Source organism: Nansenia antarctica (genome assembly GCF_963989245.1).
Source record: "Nansenia antarctica genome assembly, chromosome: 13".
Classification (NCBI taxonomy): Eukaryota; Metazoa; Chordata; class Actinopteri; order Argentiniformes; family Microstomatidae; genus Nansenia; species Nansenia antarctica.
The window spans coordinates 13091737-13116156 of NC_137683.1; the positions used below are offsets into that span (position 1 = coordinate 13091737).

Below are 24420 nucleotides of genomic sequence, written 5' to 3' on the forward strand. Positions count from 1 at the left end.
CTCAATATAGCAAAATGATCAATATAGCAAAACAAAACAAAAAACAGGCAATACTTCTTGGGAGCATCTCACTGAGATGGGAATGGTTCAATCAAGGGAGACTCAATTGTGCATCAAACACATCCCTGCTAGCGACAAACACTTTTGTGCCAACATTAGCATAATGAAAATGCACTGTTATTTAACTGCCATCACAGTCTGCAGGTCGGGAAAATGAAGACCTCATTAGTATCGTATGGATCTGTATATCATCAAGCACTCACTATAGAGCCACACAAAAATGCCTCCCCGTTGCCACTCCTGCATTAGTTTCACTGAAATGCTAGTCATTTACAGATGGAAATGATGTCGCTATTACACACACACACACACACACACACACACACACACACACACACACACACACACACACACACACACACACACACACAGAAGAAAATGGAGAGTATTGTGCATGAATTCCCAACCCCTAATATAGAAAACAATCATTCTAACAAAAAAAGTGTTATGTGACTGAGAGCAGACAGAAAAAAAAGAATAATCATGTGAAAACAAAATCTATTTCCTTAGCTTGGCGAACGTCGAGGCAGGAGAGGAGAGGAGAGGAATCTCTTTCCACCAGTCATGCCTGACCATGTTCCTTAAAAAGCTCTTTTCCCATTTATTGAGGTCACATGTTCAATGATGCCGCTACGCTACAGTATGCACTCCGCATGGTAAATAGACCTCCTGTCACCGTGATGGTTGGCCTTTAATGAGTTCACTTTACGGCCTCACTAGGCTAGTTAGAGCAGCTAGTCAGGTGGTGAGCTGAACAGACCAGTGTTTAAAGACTAGCCACAGAGGTATGCTCTCCTTTGTATGTTCGAAAATATTCTGTGTCGGAAAACATACCTTACCATATCGTGAGCTTAGAATTATAAGGTTCTATCTCCGTTTAGGGTAGTTCAGAGATATTGAGCGTCAACGTTTTTACATTCCATTATGTTTTGTGAGATGGAACCTTTGTATTTTATGAATTACTAACTAAAAAATGTCAACATTTAAAAAAATAACACCACACAGGCATTAATAAACACCTAATGGATCAGATTATGTAAAGGTTTTGACAAAAATGGAGATAGAACCTTATAATTAAAACGTCAGGATATGATGCACACATAGTACAGTCCACCCACTGGAAAGCAGCATGCTACTATACCGTACTTGGGCACAGAAAGGCAATATACACACGAGAGAGGAGGCCAACGCCAGTCTTCCTCATTCCCAGCAGTTCCGAGAGCACGGGGGACTGGGAGTCTGAGGAACATGGAGAGTGATTGTAAACACTCCCTTTTGTCTCTGAGGGCATGCCTTCACAAGGAAGGATTTCATGCACTTTAATCCTCCCCCGTTTACAAGACAGACACTTTATAGGTCCATCGTGGATGGCTGTTTCCCTCCATTTAGTCTCTGCGTGGCACTCATTCCAGCTAGTTTAACGCTGCTGCGGCTCCAGGGGGAAAGGATTAGGCTGAGACAAGCGCTGAGTGGGAAACGTCACTGTCTACGGGTGTGTTCGTGGTTTATTCGCAGGGTACCCCCTTCCCCTCTAAGTACCATATGGTAAAAACACTCTTGTAAGTCTACGGGGGGGGGGGGGGAACTAAGAGGGGAACGGAGAAACCACCCACCTCTCGATGATGGTTGCCCCCCCCCCATGAATTTTTGCAGTCGTCAGGATTATCAGATTTCCCAGAGTGCATGGCAGAGGGCACAGCTAATGACACGTCACTTATTAAAATGGAGCTGAATAGGTTAACCACACAGGGACAGACATCTTTTCATTCATTTCACTTCTTTTGCACGGTTAACCAAAAAACGATTACCAGAGGGAGGAAAGCCATTAAAACGCTGACCTTTTCCCCATTGTGCGTGTTGGCATGATGCCATAATAACTTGTGTTAACTTTGTTAGCATGATTGAGTGTTGTGTGTGGTGTTGGGGAGGTAAAGGTCAGTCTGTCACTTTACTGGAATCACACACATTGAACCTAATGCTGTTTTTTATGGTCTGTAATGCGTATGCAATAGGGCACCTCCAAAACACATTCTTGTTCATTGTCAGATATAGAGGAAATTCAGTCTGAGAGCATAAGTCCAATGGGAGTCTTAAAATCCTGGAATTATCAACAACTAATTAGCTGAATATCTTCAAAGGCCCATTCAAGTGAAAATCATAATTTCCAGTATATTGGTTTCTGTTGTTTTCCAGTACTCTTTATGTAAATCTCTGTAGCTAAAGATATCTTGTTGTTTGAGCTATGTAGCAGTGTTTGTATTTTGCAAACTAGAAAAATGGCCTACGATTAGCGTAACGGTCTTACGTTAGAAATGGTAAATGGACTGCACTTATATAGCGCCTTTTTTGCTGCTCCAAAGCTGCTCCAAAGCGCTTTACAACGGCCTCTCATTCACCCATTCACACACACACATTCACACACCAATGGCGGCAAGCTGCCATGCAAGGCGCTGGCCCCGCTCACTGGGAGCAATTTTGGGGTTCAGTGTCTTGCCCAAGGACACTTCGACATGTGGCCAGCTGTCAAGTTAGAGTCAACAACTGCACAATTGTAGCTTCAAAGTTACTCACCAAAAATGTTCTAGCATCCAACTGCAAACAGTAATGCTGCATAACCCCACATACCTGGAAGTCCACATCCACTGTTGGCTGCCAAGACATTGGTCAAAGTCACAGTCCTCTGCCCAGTCAATTATGTCAGTCGGTTGGTGTGATAAATTCAGTTTGACACAAGTGCTACCTATTGTTTCTTTTTGACCCTTTTAATTGTAAACTATTCAAGTAGGTAACCTAACATGTACCCAGAAATTATTGAATGTGGAAGACACTGTACTGGGCCTTTCACATTGTTTGTCTGGAAGTCAGTTCCAAATTTCATAGCACACTGAAAGTAATTGCTTATTTCTGCCGGACATCCCATTAGCAATTGTTGAAGGGTAGGGCCTATTGTCCATACTAGGTTTTTCGAAATGGATGGTCAGAGGGTAGTGTCTTTTGTGAATAAAACACTCTGAAATGTCCTAATTAAGTCTGCAATTGTAGTATAGGAAGTCACTTACTGTTGGGGAAAAGTACAAAAAAAAAGAAGAAAAAAAGAGAAAGAAATCCAATTCCCTCTCTGAAAAGCATAACAATGACTGTGATGGCCTGAGTCTGACAAAAGAGAGACTCACAACAGCCGAAGCGCAAAGGCATTTTTTAACTTCCTATTATGTCGTACCTTGGAGATGTTGTGATCTGATTTTCTACTGAGCCATGCTGTTTCAATCTCTCTCTCAATTCAGACGCCCATCTATCCATTATCATTAAATACGTGTGTTTGATTTCCTCACAATACACTCACTCCTCAATACCGCCAGACAAAAAACCTGAATGAATGGTGACAAGAAAACGACAACAATAAACCCATTTGCTCAGGGAACAATGTTGATATTGATAAAGTAGAGCCTACATCAACCCCCTATGTGGAATATGCATCACCAGTTCCAGAAGTAAAACAGTGCCCAAACAGGAGGAGATAATGTACAAGGACGCAGGGAGGGAGGGAGGGAAGGAGGGAGGGAGGACAACAACACAAGAGGGTGAGACAGAGAGAGAGAGAGAGAGAGAGAGAGGGAAAGAGAGAAAGAAGGATGCGAGTGTGCACCCAGCCAGCTTAGTCAACCGTGCCAATATGTGGCTGAGGAGACAGAAACCCCCGGCATGGCAGCACGGTGTGAGGGGCCGCCTTGGGACGGGTTCAACACGGTACGCGTTGGCGGATCACTTTCACAGATTAAGAGGGAGGCGACCCTGCTACTCCAAGATACCCCGGCCCTCAGAGACCTCCTGAGAGGAGAGAGAGAGAGAGAGAGAGAGAGAGAGAGAGGTAGAGAGGGCAACGGTAGAGAGCGCACGCTTAGCCACAGCCCACCCCCCCACCCCCCCCTCCTGCTGGTGGCGGACCGCTGCCCCCCCCCACCCCCTCCCCCCTAATGCTGACATGGCGAGGGATCAAGAGCGAGAGCTCATCATCACCCGCGCTGTGAGATAACTGTGAAGAAAGCTATGGCCCTATGGGTAATCCTGCTGATTAATAGCATTCAACTGACATTAGGCAGACTTATTATGGCTCCCATGCTGTGCAACTCACTCTCTCTATTGTGGTGTCGCTCCCAGTGATATTTGTGTAAATAAAAAATCCATCTTAGACAACTGTGTCTGCCTCTCCACCTCTGGAAGTAGGTTTTTTACAGTAAGATTGGGGTGAGCTCTATCTGATGACGCATAAAGGGCAAGAGGATTCCGCCAGGCCAGATGTCAGCAGCCAGTCTTCCATTCACCCAGATGAAATAAGATACCGGGATAGAATGACACATTTTAAACTACAAACAGATCTGTGTTTCGCCCAAAGGATAATAAAATAAATAAAATCGGGCCAACAGTCAGATTCAGACAGTGACTCAGGGTGAGGCTGAGGCCTACAGGTATGTCTGGAAATTGAATGCCAGCTCGGTAGATACCGAGTCCCCGATAAGAAACGCACATCTCCCCAAAACCAGACAGCCGGGAATTTTGACGGCTCAACGTCAAAAACAGTTAAAAAAAACATGTTTCAAATAAATAAAGAAATAATTCAATAGGATCGGGGGGGGGAAGGTGAACATTTGCGAACCTACCGGAAAAAACTTGACTGTACGAAAGTTCTTCAGTACACAAAAACGGTCACAAAGTCTGCTGAGTTGGTACTGGAGGTGCTCGGTGGGCAACTGGCACAGCCCTGCTGGGTCGTGGCTGGCCCGGTTCTGATACGGCCCGGCGGGAGTGTGAGTGTGTGCCCGGGGCGGGGAGAGCTGACACTTGACAGAGACGGAGCCCCAGAGGGCCGACAGTGAAGGTCAGAGGGGCCCTTTGGGGGGGAGGGGGAGGGGGGCGTCACTGCCGAGCCGGGGAAGTTCAAAAACAGGAAGTGCCAGAGGCGGACACGGGCAGAGGGGGGCCGAGGGGGGCTAACAGAGAGGAGAGTTAATAGAGGGTGACAATAGGGAGGTGCAGCTCCACCTTCTACAGCCCCTGACAAGGACATTTGACAACAGCACACAGTCCAGCCATCACCTGGGGTCAACAAGCGTCACTGTGATGACAGGAGACAGCAGGCAGAGGATGTTCAGACGGGGGGGAGACAGAAACATACAGAACACAGAAGTGTGAAGTAGCCATCCATCCCTGCTGAGGAACCCAGACATCTCACTATACCGCAAAACTGCAAAACCAAGAAGAACCCTTCCGACGAATCATATGGAATAAAGTCGACGCATTAAAGAAGCCATCTCATCCACCAGCCAGGAGACACATAAGTAACCAGGCCAGTGCATTCTGGAGCTATTCATGTGTTCCATACGCATCCGACGGCAGCAGGCGTTTTCTTTCTGTGTAGCAGAGGAGGCTGAGGGGTGGGAGTTGTCAGGCTGACACGAGGTGCAGTTTTTTGGGGTTGGAGGGAGGGAGGGCAGGCTGGATGTCTGGAGCAGTGCTCCAGCGCGGTACTGTAGGGCTGAGGCAGGGCCTGACAGCTAGTAATTGTTCCAGGGAGAGGTGGGAGTCAGCTATAATGCAGGATGACATCTTGAGACTTTTAGGCAGCTAAATGCTAGGGGGGGAATAGAATAGAGTAGTTTGCAAAACAACGATTCTTCCAAAAAACATTTAAGAGCAAAGCTCGATGTTTCCGTGGGCGCCGGAACAGAAGTTAATCTGAATCTAAAATGTTACGGTCTCCAAATTAAATATTTTTCAAAGTGTGTTTGAATCCTACAGCATCATCTAGTTAGTACACACCCACTTCTTTCAGTCACTGAGCAGTAGTCATATTCAAAATAATGCATTTGCCATGTTAATTCAACAACCCATACATAGAAAACATTTCCATGTTTTCCCCAAAAAAAATCACAACCCAAACTGTTTATTTCATATTAATTGCTCACCCAATCAACTCTCCTCGAGATAGCCCGAAAAACACAATTTATCTGCGACTTCGTTATGATTACATTTTCCCCTAATCTGATGGGATTCTGACAAAAGCGTTTCTTTGAGGCGTTCATTTGAAAAACCCAGGGTGAGCTCCAGCTGAGTCAGAGGGAATCTAAGGCTCATTTAATACCGTAAGAGTCGTAATCAAAGCCGAAATAACAAAGCATTTCCAGGCTGAGACGCGAGGTTAATTTTTTGCCAGCGCCACTTGAAAGTCAGCAGGTTTCCTCTGCTTAATTAACGGAGCATGACTCCCGTCCTCCAGCACATCCTCCCAGACACGGAGGGGCTGCTGGGACGTCTGAACACCCTGCCCGCCTCCACGCCACCGCCAACCTCGGGGGGCCAAGAATCAACGCCGCTGACAGGAGGCCACAGCTGCACGGCAGCACACAGAACCAGACCAGACCCCTTGTCATAACAAGAGGTGGGCATACATACACACACACACACACACACACACACACACACACACACACACACACACACACACACACACACACTGAGAGTAAACACACTGAAACACACACAAGTATCAAAGACAGCGAGACATTTACACGCTGTCTATTCCAAACAAACACACATTTTAACAGAATGTAAATAGCACACTCTCACTCGCACTCTACTTCTTCTGTTCATAATACACTAGTAGCACACTCTCGTTCGCACTACTCTACTTCGGTTCATCAGACTGTGCCAGACCTTGCCAGAAAGGTTTGCGTTTGTCGTGATCCCTTGAACCAAAACACCTTTGTTCCTTCGCGAGGCGAGGCGCGGTGATACGGCCGTCTGATTTAATTCAAACACACAGCGCAGGTCGACAGCAGCTCACCGGGACGGCCCCTCCAGGAGCCCTAGTCAGGGAGGGGGGGAGGGGGAGGGGAGAGGGGGAGGGGAGTCAATGTCAGACCCACGTATCCTTGTGCTGTGATGAGCAGGCAGGCTGCCGGCTGACACGGCCATGATTACAGAGGACCAAGCTGACCTGGAAAAATGCTGAGGGGCTGAAGACAGAAGGGGCTAGCAGAAGAGGCTAACACACACACACACACACACACACACAGACACACACACACCTGATTTACTAAGAGGTATTAAATAGGACAAACAACAGGCTGGTAAACACCAGGGCCAGATGGGCCAAAGCAGCACACCTGTTGGTAGGAAAGGCCTGGGGTGTCCACCACTAATCACACACTTGCAATTCTCCAGAGCATGCCTTCATGCCTTCCTAGGTTGGTTTTGTTCACCTCCCTGCCTACCTGTGTAGCTGTAGTAACAACCTCGTAGTTACATGCAATCATCTAATTACCTTATGCAGGATGGAGGTGTTAATGCCTGTGTGGTGTTATTTTTTAAATGTTGACATTTTGAGTTAGTAATTCATAAAATACAAAGGTTCCATCTCAGAAAACATAATGGAATGTAAAAACGTTGACGCTCAATATCTCTGAACTGCCCTAAACTGAAAAGGACTTCAACGTAAAATGTCATTCGTAAAAAAAATCCAATGCAAAGTACATCGCGTTCATGTGTACACATATGGAAACAGCGTAGGCCCACTTAACGCAGTGTCTCCGAAATGAAGACAAATCTTCCCATCACTTGTGGGGTCCCTACTGTACTTTCCTATTGAAAAACACAATTCACAGGGGTAGGCTTTTCAATTTTACACACTAATGCAAATCCAGTCTCTCTCAAATAACTGTAATTTTTTGCTTTTAAGCTCATTCCTGACCTAGAAACATAACTCATTATCAGACGCCCAAAAGCATAAATCTGAAACTCTCCCCCCCCCCAAAAAAAATACGTATAAAAGCAATCAAACCTGTGACATGGGTACTACATCTTGGCCAGCACTCAGGTGTGACTGCGTGAGTGAATCAGGTGTTACATTTGGAATTAGCTGCTCTGCGGCTAACAACACATACATCACCCTAATGCAGTTCTGTCATTGCGGTGCATTCCCCCTAATCAGGGCGCATCTGTGTTCTGATGTGCCGCCGGAGAGAGCCCCTCTGATAACGTACACAAAGGAAGCGCCGGGAACATCGTGTTTGCGTTGGGCCGACGACGTTCGCCGTTCTCCGGCGTGTGTCAGGTACACATCAACAGATTGTGTTGTGTTGCGATCGGGGGGCTTTTGATGTGGCTTCATAATGGATGAGCTACAAATGCGCGTCTGTGTCATGGTAATTGTGAAACCAAAGTGAAAGGTGTTTCTCATTATTACTCACAGTTCGTCGTTTGATCATCGGGTTTCCATTGAGGTAGCGGCGTATTAAAGGCTGCGATGCCGTCTGCACAGAGCTACCTGGAGTTTGTTGCTCTTTTTGCGCTTTACTTCTTCAATTAGGAGCTAAACACAAAGGTAAAAACTACAGCTACAGGTACTCAACATTCGACAGTGTTTGACAAGGTATTCAACATACACTAGTCAGGCCAGAACTTCAAGACGGTACCCTGATATATTGTATACATAATATGGAGATCCCACAGGTGTATGAGGTGTGTTACATGTATGGCTGAAATGCACATTAACTGTCAATAACACGGTGACGCATGTCATAGATGCTGAGCTCCGTGTCGCCTCTGTGTCACACTGACAGACCGATAGGAGAATGTCCAGCCCCTGTTCTCCAGTCAGTGGTTAATAAAACAAAGGTTGCCCTTTGACAGAGCTCTTTGGTTCTAAGCTATGGAAACAGTGCGGCCCATTTTTATAGCCCGGGTCCGCTGTGGCCTCGACCTTGTTGTTTCTGAGCAGATCTTGCACAAGGAATCACAACGCTATTTCCATTTTGTTCCAAATATATACGGCTCAAAGTTTGACACTACACAACGACACTGAATTTCATTTAGTCTTCCCGGACCATCTTTGAAAAATGTCACATGGCTGACAGTGCTTAGCAGGGAGTTTTTTTTTCTTCTTTTTCCCCCATTTTTTTATTTCTGGTTCCACAGTATCCCCCCACATCCTCCCCCTGTCAGTTGCAGTTGACATACCTGACCGTGTGCCACAGCTACATCTAGGACTGCATGGGCGCCCAGGGATTATCAGCTATCAGTGGTGAGTCTCCGTTGGGGCCAAGTCTCAGCTCATCTCCTCCTGTGCAGCGCTCCACTGCCTGTTATAATTGAAGCTGATACCATTCCCCTATGGCAGGCATCTCCAACCCTCCCTCCTCCCCTACCTCTCTCTCCTTATCACTCCCCAAAAACCTTTCCCTGGGTCATTAAGACGACCAAGAACTTCAATTTAGGGGACAGTTTGTCCTGTGCTGTAAAAAGATGTTTTCGTAGCACTGCTGTGGCTGTTTTTGCGACGGTTGCTTCTTGCCATGAGGCTATACAGGGATGCAGCCGCATTTCGTCACTACAGCACGGTATGCACTGTGTAATGAGCAAGATTGTTTTTTTTAGGGCATTTAAGGTGTGTTTCTCCCAAATAGAAAACAAGCTAGGTAGCTACTTCTCCCTGAAAGAGAAGGGAAGAGCATTCGTCGTTCGTTTCAAAGGCTTGTATATGTTAAGGGGTATTTTACAGCTTTGACCGTACGTACTATGTTGCCAGAGAGAAGATGTTGAGGTTCTGACATTTATGAATGCAGTTGCTGTGCTGTAATGACTGATTTATGTCCCATGTACTGTATGTATTAGCTAAATGCATTCCTCTCAGGCTACCTTTATGTATGTACACAATTACTGTAACATTGACAGAAAGAAGTGCTCTGCAAATGTGTTTAGGGAAAATAAATATATGGTAAAAGGGAAGGCGGTCACCGTTATTCAATGTAAGCAAAGGGATAGAAGCTACAGCCATACTGTAGGTGAGCTTATGTGAGCTTTGTATTAAGCATCCTTGGGTTTTTGAAAGGCGCTATATAAATTAAAGCTATTATTATTATTATTATTATTATTATTATTATTATTATTATTATTATTATTATTATTATTATTATTATGTGTGTTGTATGTCCACACTGACATATTATAATTAACTGTCATTCCACACTGACACAATAATACTGGGTATGGAAATAGACATTGTATTCAATCTACCTTTTCATTAAAATAGTAAAAATCCTCAAAGTCACCTTACAAACAATGTGCTATACAGGCTCTTGTATTGCTAATATGATTATGTTGATGTACAATAACTACAAACACTGTCAAAAGGCCATATGATGATACGTGTGGTAACATCATTTGAGGCTATCTATGTAAATGATTTACATATATACACACACACACTCACTCACTCACTCACTCACACTCTCACTCTCACTCTCACTCTCACTCACTCACTCACTCACTCACTCACTCACTCACTCACTCACTCACTCACTCACTCACTCACTCACTCACTCACTCACTCACACACACACACACACACACACACACACACACACACACACACACACACACACACACACACACACACACACACACACACACACACACACACACTCATCACTGACCCAATTTCCCATCAAGCAATTCAATGTCAGACTCCTGGCTGGGGAATTGGGCTTAGTCTTCTCCGTGTTACAATATCCAGACTACACCATGTTCACCCAGTAAACTAACACTGCTATTTACTCTATCTTTCTAGGCACATTTTTATCCTGAGAACTTCCTAGATGATAACCACATAATTCAGGTCTGGAGAAGCAAGCAATTACCAAATTAAATCCTGTACACGGAAGAGTTTAAAGGGGCCGTTTCGGGGTCACAAGTCACCTCCCCTAACCCAATCCTGGTGGCATTTCACAGTATGCAGCGTGTGGGGAGGGAGGGAGGGAGGGAGGGAGTAGGAAGAGGTTGGTGGGGGTTTGGGCGCCAGCCAGAACACTGCCCTGAGTTTCTCAAGCATCAGCACGCCAGTCACCGGGTGCAGGAAGACAAATTACCATCCCTGCGAGTCGAGAGTAAGGCGAGCTCCCCTTCCCTGCCTCCTCCAGATGGACCTAATTAAAGCATTAGCCAATGAGTGGAGGCTGATGACTCCATCAGGGGCCATTTTGGGGCTTAAATAAACGGCTGCAAATAAAAAGCTGCGTTCAAAATTACAGCCGGGGCTCCAAATTACAGCCCCCCCTGTTCATGCGCTGTTTACTCGCACTGTTAAAGGGAATAATGTCTCATGATTTTGTATATTCGACTGTTTACATTTTGTCTCTGTCGTTACTTTACGACAGGAGGGTGTTTTATCTCCGGAGGGGGAGAGAGGCTCGTGCTGCACCTCGGAGGCCGGGCGCCGGGCGACGGCAGCGGCGGCTCCTCGTTCTTAAGGAGGGCGATAATTTAAAGTGAAATATACGCGGGGAGGAGATCTCGAGTGGCTCTCTCCTGGGTCCAGTTTATCTGTCATCACCTCAACTGTCCCATATATCCCAACCCTACAGTCAATGCAATTCAGGACCACCATCACTCACTCCCTGCCGGCCCAGGCTCTCCACAGCAGCTCTCGACAGAGAATTTCACTCAGAGCAACAGTAGCTCCACACCAGGAGAGAATAACATTCCACAGGCACAATGTAAACCCCATTTCCCAGTATCTGGTTCTAGTGCATCGCTGTGTGATAACAAAATCTGTGAGTGACCACCATTCCGACTGAAGGAATGTCAAACACTCTGAGGCTGAAGACCTCCTTAAAGGCTAAAAGGAGAATGAATCTTCTTGAAGAAATGACTCATATTGTGGTAGCTGGCTACTTCATGACCTACCACTGTACCACTTATCTGGTATTTTCGGACATTAAGACATTCCTCAAGCACTCGTTTACTCAACGTACATAAACAGGGGCATATGTGGGGTGTTACCTGTTCCCCCCTCTGTTGAATGGGGTACAAGTTATTATCTTATCGAGGTAGAATGAGAGGAGCCCCATACATTTTACAAGCATCACATTTTATGTTATAGGGGCGGCTGTGGCGCAGGAGGTAGAGTCGGCGTCTAATGATCGCAAGGTTGGCAGATCGGTGGTTCGAGCCCCGGTGTCCTTGGGCAAGACACTTAACCCCAAATTGCTCCCAGTGAGCAGGCCGGCGCCTTGCATGGCAGCTTGCCGCTATTGGTGTGTGAATGTGTATGTGAATGTGTGAATGAGAGGCCGTTGTAAAGTGCTTTGGAATAAGGCCGCTATATAAGTGCAGTCCATTTACCATTTATGTTCTAGCTTGGGCAGAGTGTTCGCTTCTTAGGTGGGGAATCCTGAGACTCTTACCAGCCAGGCTGATCAGCCAGATCTCGGTTCCACAAACACTATTACTGGGGTCGTGGGAAATGCTGTTTTTCTCTCCACCGGTATGATTGACAGGCCACAGACAGGAAGGTCACTGTACAATCGCACCACAGAGACAGCCACCACACCTCTGGCAGGCTCTGCGGATCACTGCAATGAGGGGGGGTCACTGTTTACCTGCCCTTAATGATGAAAACAAAATCCCCCTTTTCCTCCTCTCCTCTCCACCATAAGGCAATGTCACATACACTGCAACAGGGTTCTCTGTCTCCCGTGTTTCTCTCTCTCTCTCTGTTCCCGACAATGAAATGCAGTGACACCAATCTCAGGGTCCCCTGACGCCATAACACAGCTGTGTAGATGTCCCAGTTTTTCTGCCGTCTAAAAACCTTACCGACTCGTCGTCTCCCACTTAGTCTTACCAACACAGCGAAAATGCGTTTCTCTTGTCAACTGTGTTTTTTCTCTTCAGGTTCCGTCACTCAACTTACTGGCGGATGGCGGCATCAAAGATAAGGGCCAAACAAAAAGTCAACATTCCTGCGAACATCTGTTCCATATCGTCAGTTCCTTGCTCTGATGCTCCATTTTACATTTTGATTCCTCTGTCAGAATCTGGGGAATTCCCTTTTGAGCTGCTAGCTTATGACATGCGACAAGACTTCTAAATCGTAGCGCTGAATTAATGATGCAACATATGCTTCCGACTTCGCTTTGTGATTATATAAAGGGCAGCAAATTCCCACCTCCTAAAGGCAAAAACTCATTATGTCTGTACTACACACAAAGATAATAACAAGGCATGTCTAACCCAGCCCTATTCACATTATTCTTTACAAATCCTGACCTGTGTGTGCTGGCCTGTTCATTTTTGACACGCAATCAACATCATTAGGGCCACACATGAGGGAACGCAGGCTGGTGTCGGAGTCTCCGAAACAACACGCTCACTTTGTGAAGATGCCAAGCTACCAGCTAGCAGAGATTGTACTTGTCATCCTCCAGCTGAGATGGCACAGCGATGCTTTAGTCCTTCACACTGCGCCTCCTTCTCGCCTTGCAACCCACTAATAATCACTGACATTCGCAGCTTTCAAACATCCCCTCTTCTTCTCCTCTGGCGCTCTAAAACCGGCAATTGGCCTCAAACGAGCCAAACTTAATCCCATCATCCTTAGCTTCCCGCCTCCAACACTGACTTATGGTTTCCGACAGCCAAGAACAAAGGGAACCAATACAGCCTCACCTCTCTAGACTCTGCCACCCCTTGTCAAAAAGGGTGAAGTTAAGCACTGGCTGGCTGTCGCAACGCTACCCTTCATTGTTCAGTGTAATTGCACTCAATGGTCCCTGAGAACTATTTTGGTTGCTTCTTCTGTTTCTCTGGAGTTCTTTGGGCTGCATTTGTTCACATCCTCAGACCGACCCAAGCCCTCTGGTCTTCATCAACAGGTCAGAGAGATGACCACGGCCGATGTCTACGTCTGCGTGTGAAAAAACAAACCACCTGACCTTCTATCCTCCCGTTCTCAATCAACACAATGTACAGTACGCTCTAGCGCCGTACCACTGTCACCTGCCACCGCCACCTCCTTTTTCTTCCTAGTTGCCACTATTCCTCTTCTCTCTTCATCCATCATGCTGTCGTTCTCTAAACTGGGACAGCTCGTCACCCCGGTGCTTAACCCCTCTTTTCTCCCCCCCCCCCCCCCCCACACACCCCCACAACCCTCCGTCTCAACGGTGCATCTGTCTTCTCTCTGTACCTGCACATGCATGTGCCTCCTCAGCTCATCCTAAGGGGATACACTAGCTGGGTCCCAACCTCCAATGACCTCTGGGTTTGAGGACACCAGCGATCCCCACCTGCACCCCGCTAAACATCACACATGCACACGCACACAGACACGCACAGACACACACAGACACACACAGACACACACACACACACACACACCCTCACTGGGACTCATTCCCATTCCCCATCTATCATCAGCTCCCACCCCTGTCACAGGCCATGACCAAACACTGCTCCACTTTCCTTCGCCTCCCAACAGGCCCCCCCCCCCTCTTCATCTACTGTACCACATACGCGCCGCTTCCTTTCTTCCTGCGAACCCGGGTCTAGGGGCGGGGGTAAAGCGCTAGGCATCCCCCCAGCCCTCCTCTCTACCCTCCGAGGAAGAAAAGGGATGGGAGGGAATTAATGTAAGGGGAATCATTATGTGAATCTTGCATGAGTGCTGATGACAATAAGAGTGGCATATTAGTGCATAACGATGGGAGGAAGGCTTTCAAAAACAATGGGGCCCATTTCCCAAAGTTCAATTAAATTGCTTGTGACAGCGTGCATGTGAGGGCATATCTGCCGAGCGCCACTTGACTCCCTTCATTAGTGCGTGATGGTGCCAAGCAAGACTAGTTTTATATAGATATTTATAGCTTAATAACCAGCTGGTGAGAGGGATCCTGTGAAGACGCTGGGAGCTTTGTGATCACGTCAAGTGGAATTTTGAGACATAAAGAGATGACAGGCAAAGAGGGAGAGTTTTTAGGTTGTTGTTAGGGGGATGAAACCAAAACGGAAAAGTTCAGATAAAAGGACAATAGAATTGTATTCAATACAGCAGGAATTAGAGCTCACTTGGGAAATGGTCTATAGGTGAACATGCATTATGATGATGATGGCGGTGGCAGTAGGACAAAGTGAGTGTGTGTATGTGTGTGTGTCTGTGTGTGTGTGTGTGTGTGTGTGTGTGTGTGTCTGTGTCTGTGTCTGTGTCTGTGTCTGTGTCTGTGTCTGTGTGTGTGTGTGTGTGTGTGTGTGTGTGTGTGTGTGTGTGTGTGCAGCGATGAATTGTGGATAGCCCCTTGGCCCCGGCTTGTTGCTCCAGATTGATTTCACTGCGACACCCACCTCCCGTTCGACGGAACGCCTCGAACGGAGGTGAAGAAAGAAAAAGAGTCGGAAAAGAAAAAGGCACTGTCAAATGAGCAGTTCAGTGAATCTCCTGCCAATTGTTCTAATTAATAAACAGGGCTAATTTATAGCTATACGTTCCCGGCTGTCAGATGTAAACAAGCCGTGTGACTGTAGAAGGGAGGAAAATCAATCGACATCTGTTAATTTATCTCCGGCAGGAGACCAAATTGAAAAAATTGATTGCTCTGCGTGCCACAAATCTGCATTGTGATCAAGGAGCAAATACATCGCAGCACCTGCTTAGGAAACGATAATGGGCATTTCGGTGGTTAGCCAAGGGCCTCGTCTAGCCAATAAGGATCAAATTGCCCATCTTTTGCAGGCCTGTGGACAGGGAGCCAGCCTACAGGCCCGGGGAGTATAGGCAAGCTGGTTGCCGAGAATGTCTTCAATCAAAGAATGAAATGGTGCTCGTAGTGAACCAGTCTTCATTATGGACCTCTAATGAGTGGAAATGAGAGACAATAAATCCATTCACTGGGCTCCTTGGCTCCAAAGTCAGACTAATGATATTGCATTTTACTCCTTTTAATAATGGGCCAATCCATATGCCCCCTGAGTCGTTTCACAATATTGCTCCAACTTCCAACGGCTGGGGGGGGGGGCAGACCCGTCTCTTCGGGAACTAATTCCAATGGGAGATTAATTGATACTCCAGTGAGTTTAAAATCACTGTTATATATCACGATTTGCACTATTATATCACTATTTTGCACTTCCGGTTAGATGCTAAAAATGCATTTTATTGTCTGGTACTTGTACTCTGCAATGAAAATAAAGGAGGTGAATCTAAACTAATCTAATAAAAAATAAAATAAAAAGTGAAGTATTAGGAGCTGCCTTTGCTTCAGCACCTTCACACACATTGACAAACGTTACAGAATGTCCATGTATAATAAGGAATCCACAAATACTGTTGCACGTAAGAAACATAGTGACAAAATATAAGTGTTTATCTAAAGATATACACGCCTGATGAAAGATAGCCCTCTGACCTGCGTCTGAACTGTCTGTAAGCCCCAAGTGGGTGATACATCATGACTTCTTATCATACCAAAGCATCTTAAACTGATATAGATTCATTTGATGATGAACCCAAGGCCCTGCTACTGTATTATGCCAAACCCTGGAGTCATAACTACCACAAACAACCACAACACTGAGGTAAGGCAAAGCTCTACTGTATGTGGTAGCATAGAGACAAGCTGCTCTGCAAACTCCTCCACACCTCTCCTATCATCATGCTACATTTATACATACATGCCAGTACATGGTGATAATATTATCTTGCAAATGTGCACAATCAAATGGCATGATATTGTTATGGAAACACAACATTGTAAAGTACCTGTAACTATTACATAACCCATGAAGGTCTAGCATTTATACAGGGCAAAACAAATATAAGACATGACAAAAGACAACTCTAATCTAGAGAGGTTGAAATGTTGTATATACACACAATCACACACAGTCACAGACACAGACACACACAGACAGACACACACACACAGACACAGACACACACACACACACCCACCTACCCACACACAGACACACATACACACACACACACACAGACACACACACATATACTTTAACACACTTATTTAACAGCACAGGCTCTGTGAAGAAGCTGCATTACAGACTCCAGTTGGCCCAGTGCCCAGTGTGTCCTTCTGGTGAGATGCGGTGTCGACACCAGGACATCCGCAGTGGGCATTCATCATCAACCCTGCTCAGGTATGGGAGGGCCAGGCGAGGGAGGAGGAGGAGGAGGAGGAGGGTAACACACGGGCTGCAGCCGCGCTAGATTCCTTTGTCCCTCCTCAACATCATCACAACCCCCCAAAAGGTGGACCTGAGAGAGCCTCGGTGCCAGAGGAGAACACATTAAATGTCATATTTAATAGTTGGAGTTCTGAGGTCAAATAAAAGTCAAAAGAGGAACTACTCTATGGCAGTTTGTACGGCCAAAAATCTGTACGGCTCTCTCTCTCTAACAGAAGCGCAACCCTATTTTCCTCTAACGCTCTCTTTTGAATTTCACTCGAAACTCCCTATGATGTGTGTTATTTAAAGCTTCTTTCTTCCCCGCAAGGCACTCAAGATAGTCCCCTACCTAATAGCACCGTGAGGTCTGAACCTCTCTGCACAGAGTGTTCCACATGTCATCAGCTGTATTATTTGAAGTTTTCTTTGTCTTGCCACTCGGTAGTCTTAAGCTCCGGCAGCGAGTGACAAGAAGGGAGAACTGCCGGAACAGGTGACAACAAGATAATAGCACCTGCTGCAGAGAGTTCATCAGGCTGACCTGTCGCGATTTCACCACTGTGTGTGTGTGTGTGTGTGTGTGTGTGTGTGTGTGGTGTGTGTGAGAGTGTGTGTGTGAGTGTGTGTGTTAGCTGCTTATATCTGGCTGTGTGTCAAAGAGAGGTGAGAGTCAGGCTGACCTGTCGAGTTCACCATTGTGTGTGTGTGTGTGTGTGTGTGTCAAAGAGAGTGAGAGTAAGTGTGTGTGTGTGTGTGTGTGCTGCTTATATCTGGCTGTGTGTCTTTGCATCTGCATAAGTGTGTGTGTGTGTGTGTGTGTGCGTGCGCGAGGCGAGTGTCTTTCCCTCTAATCCTCCCGATGGTTCATTCAAATTAAAATGAACCTCCATCACATTAATAGGAACAGCAGAGAACAATGATGGGCTTTCTCCAGTCAGCAGGAAGAGGAGAGGATTATCATCACTATCGTCAGGACTATTATCATTAAACCCAGCTACCACTCTCTCCTTTCTTTGAAAATGAACAGACACAATTACGTTATTCAACTGAAACTTCCCCCCTCTGCATAGACAGTCTGCAGTATTCACTTTTGCACCAGTGTGGGGGTTTTTACAGTAGATTGAATACTTCATCAGATGCGTACATAACAGTTTCCCGCCTCTCTAGGGGTTGATTTCATGACAGAGAGAACAGTAGTATTCCCAAAGTTGCAGGTCAATCAAGGGGAACAGCAATCTATGAAGCATGGTGCTGACAGTGGCATCTAAAGCACACAGATACTGTATCTCTGTATCTCAAAATCTGCATTATGACTATCTATCTACAGTTGACTAATCGCGAATGAATTACTTGTAATGTTGAAAGGCCTTGACGTTGTTATCATGAAACACGATCGTCGTTATTAACATTATCATACAGCCACCAACAATTCTGTCACATTATCATCATCACCATTGCCATCATTGTTTTAGAAGGCGATAATGAAGATTTAACTTACCTATTAAATGTGTTAAATCACATCCAACGGGCCTGTCATCTAATCACACATCGAAGTGACATTCTCCGGCAGAAGATCTGTCAAATGAAAGCCTCACACATACAAACAATTCATGCAGAAAGCTGTGTGTTGCCAACTCACACTAACACTAACTATTAACACCGTTTTTTAGCTATGGGGATGTGTCAATATAAAAGAATAGTCTGCCTATTGTTTTGTTAGCATTGTTATGTTACCATGTCACAATGTACCTTCGTTTAGTCCGTATCTTATTCAGGAACGGGGTGTTAGTTAATCTGAGCAAGCCATAGCCTGTGTTTCACCCAGAGAAACACATCCTGTGTGTCCTTTAAGCCTGGCAACACCCGTAGCCTCAGGTCCAACATACCCTTCAACCTTCAGTGGTGGCCGAGGCCCCAGAGCAGCAGTATGGGCTTGTCAGGCTGGGGGTAAGGGGAGAAGGGAAGAGGGAGGGACAGGATGGAAGTCTTCTCCATGCCAAACCCATCCTAGGCCTATGCCAAAGCACTGGGTGTGCAAACAATTCAACTGAATCCGACTCAATGTATACTCAGGCCTTATCGGAGAAACCAAATATACTCTGGGCTTTCAAAGGCGACGGATGAGCAATTGGAACTATTTGAATACAAACACATCAATGGGTCTCCTTCAAGCTGTTCAAATCCAAATGTGATTGGGTAAAAAAAAAAAAAAAAACATGTGTATGACTGTGGAGAAAAGCTTTAACACTAGCAGCCCCGGGCGGGCCTCATTACTAATAGAAATAACCAGAGTGAGGTCCAGAGAGGTCCGGAGACATCCATTTGTTGACGTTAGTTTAACAGCATAATCATTGAATTAGATCAATACCATGCACAATTAATGCACTGGTTGTGTTTAGTCAGGACATAAACATTGTTAGAATAGCGCATTTTGGTATTTTAAAGAGCTTACATATTGAATATAACATGACAATATGACGACGGACATAATTGGTGTAACTGTACTGGACATTTACAGCCTACGCAATAATGATTTATAAGAAGTCACAGAACTCAAACCTAAAGCAATAATGACATGATAATAATGAAGTACATTCATACAGAAATGCACACAGTCATTTGCTGAAGTTAATAACGTTAAAGTGGACACAAAATCACTTCATCTTTCAGTGGCTATCCACCTTCATGCGAATGCTTCAATGAGGTCCACAGACAAATGCATCGGCACTAACGCTCCACCGTGCACATTCAAAACAAATATTGGCGGTATCTCAATCTCCTGGCTTATAACAAGCAATCGAGTTACGCACAAAAGTGTTCCAAATGAGACACACTTAGGCTCACAGTAGCCTACTGTACATACACACACAGAAAAATAAGGTCTGAGAGACTGAGAGCAAAACTATGTTGTAGCTTGAGTAAAACTACAGTAATGTAATAAGCCGCTGTTTTGACATAGTACCAGTCGAAAGTTTGGACACACCTTCTCATTCAATGATTATTCATTATTTTCTACATTGTAGATTAATACTGAAGACATCAACATTATGAAAGAACACATGGAATTATGTAGTAAAGAAAGTGTTAAACAAACCAGAATTTGTTTTATATTTTAGATTCTTCAAAGTAGCCACCTTTAGCTTTGATGACAGCTTAGCTTTAGCTTTGCACACTCTTGGCATTCTCTCAATCAGCTTGGTGTGTGTGTGTGTGTGTGTGTGTGTGTGTGTGTGTGTGTGTGTGTGTGTGTGTGTGTGTGTGTGTGTGTCAGTGGAAAAGGTAACTGTGAACACCGCCCAGCATTCTCTTCTCTAGAATACGTGGGAGAAAACCACCAAAAAAGCAAAAGGTGGCTACTTTGAAGAATCTAAATAATAAAACATATTCTGGTTTGTTTAACACTTTTTAGTTGACTACATAATTCCATATGTGTTTTTGTCTTTCATAGTTTTGATGTCTTCAGTATTAATCTACAATGTAGAAGATAATATATAAATAAAGAAAAAACATTGAATAAGAAGGTGTGTCCAAACGTTTGACTGGTACTGGTCGGTGTGATGAAGGGTACATGTCTGTTCTTCGCGGGCTTCAGTTGAAATGGCTAAGCCAATCATAATTGTACGTTTTGATTCACCATGACGAGTGTTAAGTGACAGGGACCATTTGCACTGCTTTTGTTGGCTATCAAAAACAGTTGTGGTAGTCATGAAAATGCTCTACGTTTTTACATTTAAATTGTAACAACACTATTATGTTAAAAATAGACATTTAAGACAATTCATGGAAGGAGGAGGACATCGGTTTCATAGAGTTATTTTATTTGGATGACTACTCGTGAGCTTAGAATGATAAGGTTCTATCTCCGTTTAGGGTAGATCAGAGATATACTAAGTTTTTACATTCCATTATGTTTTGTGAGATGGAACCTTTGTATTTGATTAATTACTAACTAAAACATTTCAACATTTTACAAATAACACCACACAGGCATTAATAAACACCTAATGGATCAGATTATGTAAAAAACTCAATTTGGACCAAAAATGGAGATAGAACCTTACAACTCTAACGTCACGTACTGTAAAAAAAATAATACAAGCAGCATATAGCACGTTGGGGCTATATGAACTCACGCTCCAACGCTGACGGCTTGGTGGCGATTCCGAGGGAGAAATCAGACAAAGCTAATGCAGGCAAAGATTTTTTAAACACCTTTTAAAGGATTTGCTAGATAAGCTCAGTCTCTGAGCAGGGGCCCCTAAAGGATGTTGGAATCGATGGATGAGAGCGGATTTACTGTAGGGCACGGAGAGGCAAAACTGTTATTTAATGCTGCCTGTGAGAGGAATAATGAAGCCGGAGGAACCTCATATGCTCGTGCTCTCATCATTATCAATGGCCTAATCTGCCATAAAGCATTCCACTAGACACACACTGATCTAATGTGCCCCACTTGTGCATTTAACATTGCAAGAATTACCATGAACATAAATATGTACTGTATGTATTAGTAAGCATGCAGGCATAGTAGAATACCCACTCTCCAGTGGGAGAAGATTAGTACCTTGATAACAAGATAATAGTAAAAAATACCATGCAAACATTATGAACGCATTTTACAACACAAACCTCGTAGTTAAGGTTAGCTATAAAGATTGTGTCTGGTGTCTAATACATTTGGCCGTAGAGTCCTGTCCTGTATGAAACAGATAGGGATATAAAGGAAGAATAACATTATAGCTATTCTACTTGATGCCCAGTGCCAGCGTGCCACCACACGGAGACAGGCCGTCTCAGTGACAGTTGGGGACAGGTTACGGTGACTGGAGCACAAGGCAGTGACCCCTCATCTGAAGCAATATCAACTCACATAAAGAGGTCTAGTCGTGCAGAAAAACCAAGGGTACGATTCCGTGACCTAAGGAGAGATCCTCAAGAGAGGTCCTCTTAAAACGGCCCCATCTTGTTAATGGAAATAAATGCTGTTACCGGGCCCTCAGGCAATAAGACTTGTCTATTCCTACTAAAGTCCTTCATTAACGTTATCTAAAATGGGAACACACTCTGATGGCGAGCGGAAAAGGGAAAGAACTGTAAGCTGCTCCATCCAATTGCTTCTTGTAATTCTAAATGAAACACTGTATCATTGTTAATAATACTACGTCAGCACAGTGTGGGTACAGTACTGTGGGTATGCTATGATGTGCATTATGTGTTAGGTCGGGTATGGGAGGATGTATACAGGCCATTGGATACAGAACCTTCTCTATAGCGAACACACAGAATCCGTTTAAATATTTAATGAAATCAGCTGTCTTATCATAATTACTACTAATGTTTAATGCTTTTGGTAATTACTATCAAAGTCACTCTAAGTACTCGTTCAAATGCTGTCACAGTGAGCCCTCTCCCTGCATCGGGAACAGATGCACTGCCAAGCACACAGAGTATCACTCAGGCCTCTTTCACACCGGCAGTTCCGAACGCCGGTTCGCGTTCGCGTGCCGAAACCTCCGAGCGTTGGCGCTGTCTGGCGAACGAGCCCGCGTTCATACCAGTGTATCGTTCGCCAGACAGCGCCAACGCTCGGAGGTTTCGGCACGCGAACGCGAACCGGCGTTCGGAACTGCCGGTGTGTAAGCCCTATCAGAGGAAGAGAATCAACAGTTAAAAGAGAAATAATAAAGTAGAGTACTGTACTGTATCAGATGATCTGAACTGGCTCCAGACAACGAACAATGAAATGACTCAAGATGATGACACAAGTTGGCCCTATTTAAGATCATAAATTGTAGAGATGTTTCGCCATGACAACGTGTTTAGGTGCTACTGAGAAATTAGCAGCATTTTAATGCATTTCAATTCTAGATGAGGTTTGAGTTTAACCTCAGAAGTATACATAGGTAAAAAAATCAGCAGCCTCAACTTATGGGGAAGTAAGGTACAGGCATACAATGTAGACTAGATATAGTCAAATATGTTGTTTCAAGTATCATCTATTATGATAGACCTATTCATTGTGTGCAGAATACCTTTCAATCAAAACACTGAACTGATTTACATCAGAATGATGAGGGTGTCTCGTGGCACACATAACCCAGTTTCACATTGTGACACAGTCTGGAGAAAAGGTCTGTATGTCAGCAATTCTCAAGTTGCGCAAATTACCCAAAAGTTTCTTTAAAAAAAAAAAAAAGGTTTTCCTTTTTTTTCTTCATATTACGAAAGTTGAAGTGTTGAAGTTTACACTCAATATAACAAACAACAGTTTTAGGATAACTAAATACTTAAAATTAGTGAATTGGACTCACTGTATCGCGTCCCGTCCTGCTTCAGGATACTGGGTTAGTGATACACGGCTTGTATCAACCTTTTTAAGGGCGTGTTCAAAAGCAAGGACTGTGTGATCATCTAATCATGTGTAGTTATGTGTTTTTAGCATGTTGATGTTCCCATCAGCATGTTGTGATGTGCTAAGCATGCAGTCAGATGTTCATAGCGATGTTCCTTCTTAGCTGCTAGCTAGCTAGCTACCAACGCGATGGCAGCAAACGCGTCTGTTTTGATTCAGAGCGAGTTTCTCCGTTATTTGGTTTGAGGTGTACCAACATCCAAATAAGCATATCTTCTTCAACTATTTATAATGTATGACACATCATTTGAAAGCTTACAATGTGCACTTTCATAATTTGCACAAAAAACTGAGAAATTACCATGCCCTACATGGGGACTTTTTCACCAGACCCTGTCATATTTGTTTATTTTGAAACAAGGGATCCATGTTATCTTGCATGGTGTCGTATTAATACTGTAAACTCCTCATCGGAGTGCTCTACATTGCTCTGCAGAGCCAGATCCTCTGAGAGGAGGTGATGACACTGACATATTACTGTGCTGTTCTTTTATGCAGACTGACAGCTTGTGTTGTTTATAACTACACAACACAGATCCTCTGATAAATCCTTCAGCATAGTGTTTTGTGCTAAGTGATGAATTAGGCAAGTAATTATCTATCATCAATGCTTACTAGCTAGCTATTGTACAATGTATACTATATGCCATTATGGTTTAGTTGTGAGTGAGAACAGTTCATGGTTGGATTAACTTCATTTTTGTACCACGTTGTCATAGCAACTAATCATTTATCATATCGGGTAAAATGATTATTATCCAGTTGGAGTAAATAAGAGATGGACTGATTAACTGAAATTCTTAACAGCTGAATTCTGTAACAAGGCAGTTGAGAGTTCCTTCTTGTCCCATTGGTTTTAATATTTTGAATTTATTTTCTTTATAACCTTAGTGAGGCGATTACCTCAACAGCTCAGCTGTGTTATTGAGACATTT

General features: G+C 44.5%; 1 protein-coding gene across 1 annotated transcript in view; it reads right to left on the minus strand.

Annotated features, from left to right (window-relative positions):
* adarb2 (adenosine deaminase RNA specific B2 (inactive)) overlaps positions 1-24420 on the minus strand; it is a gene marked incomplete at both ends in the record, with an annotated part of 130680 nt that overhangs the window by 100493 nt on the left and 5767 nt on the right. The window contains 3 exon segments of the mRNA XM_080544278.1: positions 21286-21311; positions 21313-21358; positions 21361-21369. Coding sequence (XP_080400404.1) covers positions 21286-21311; positions 21313-21358; positions 21361-21369 — 81 coding nt within the window.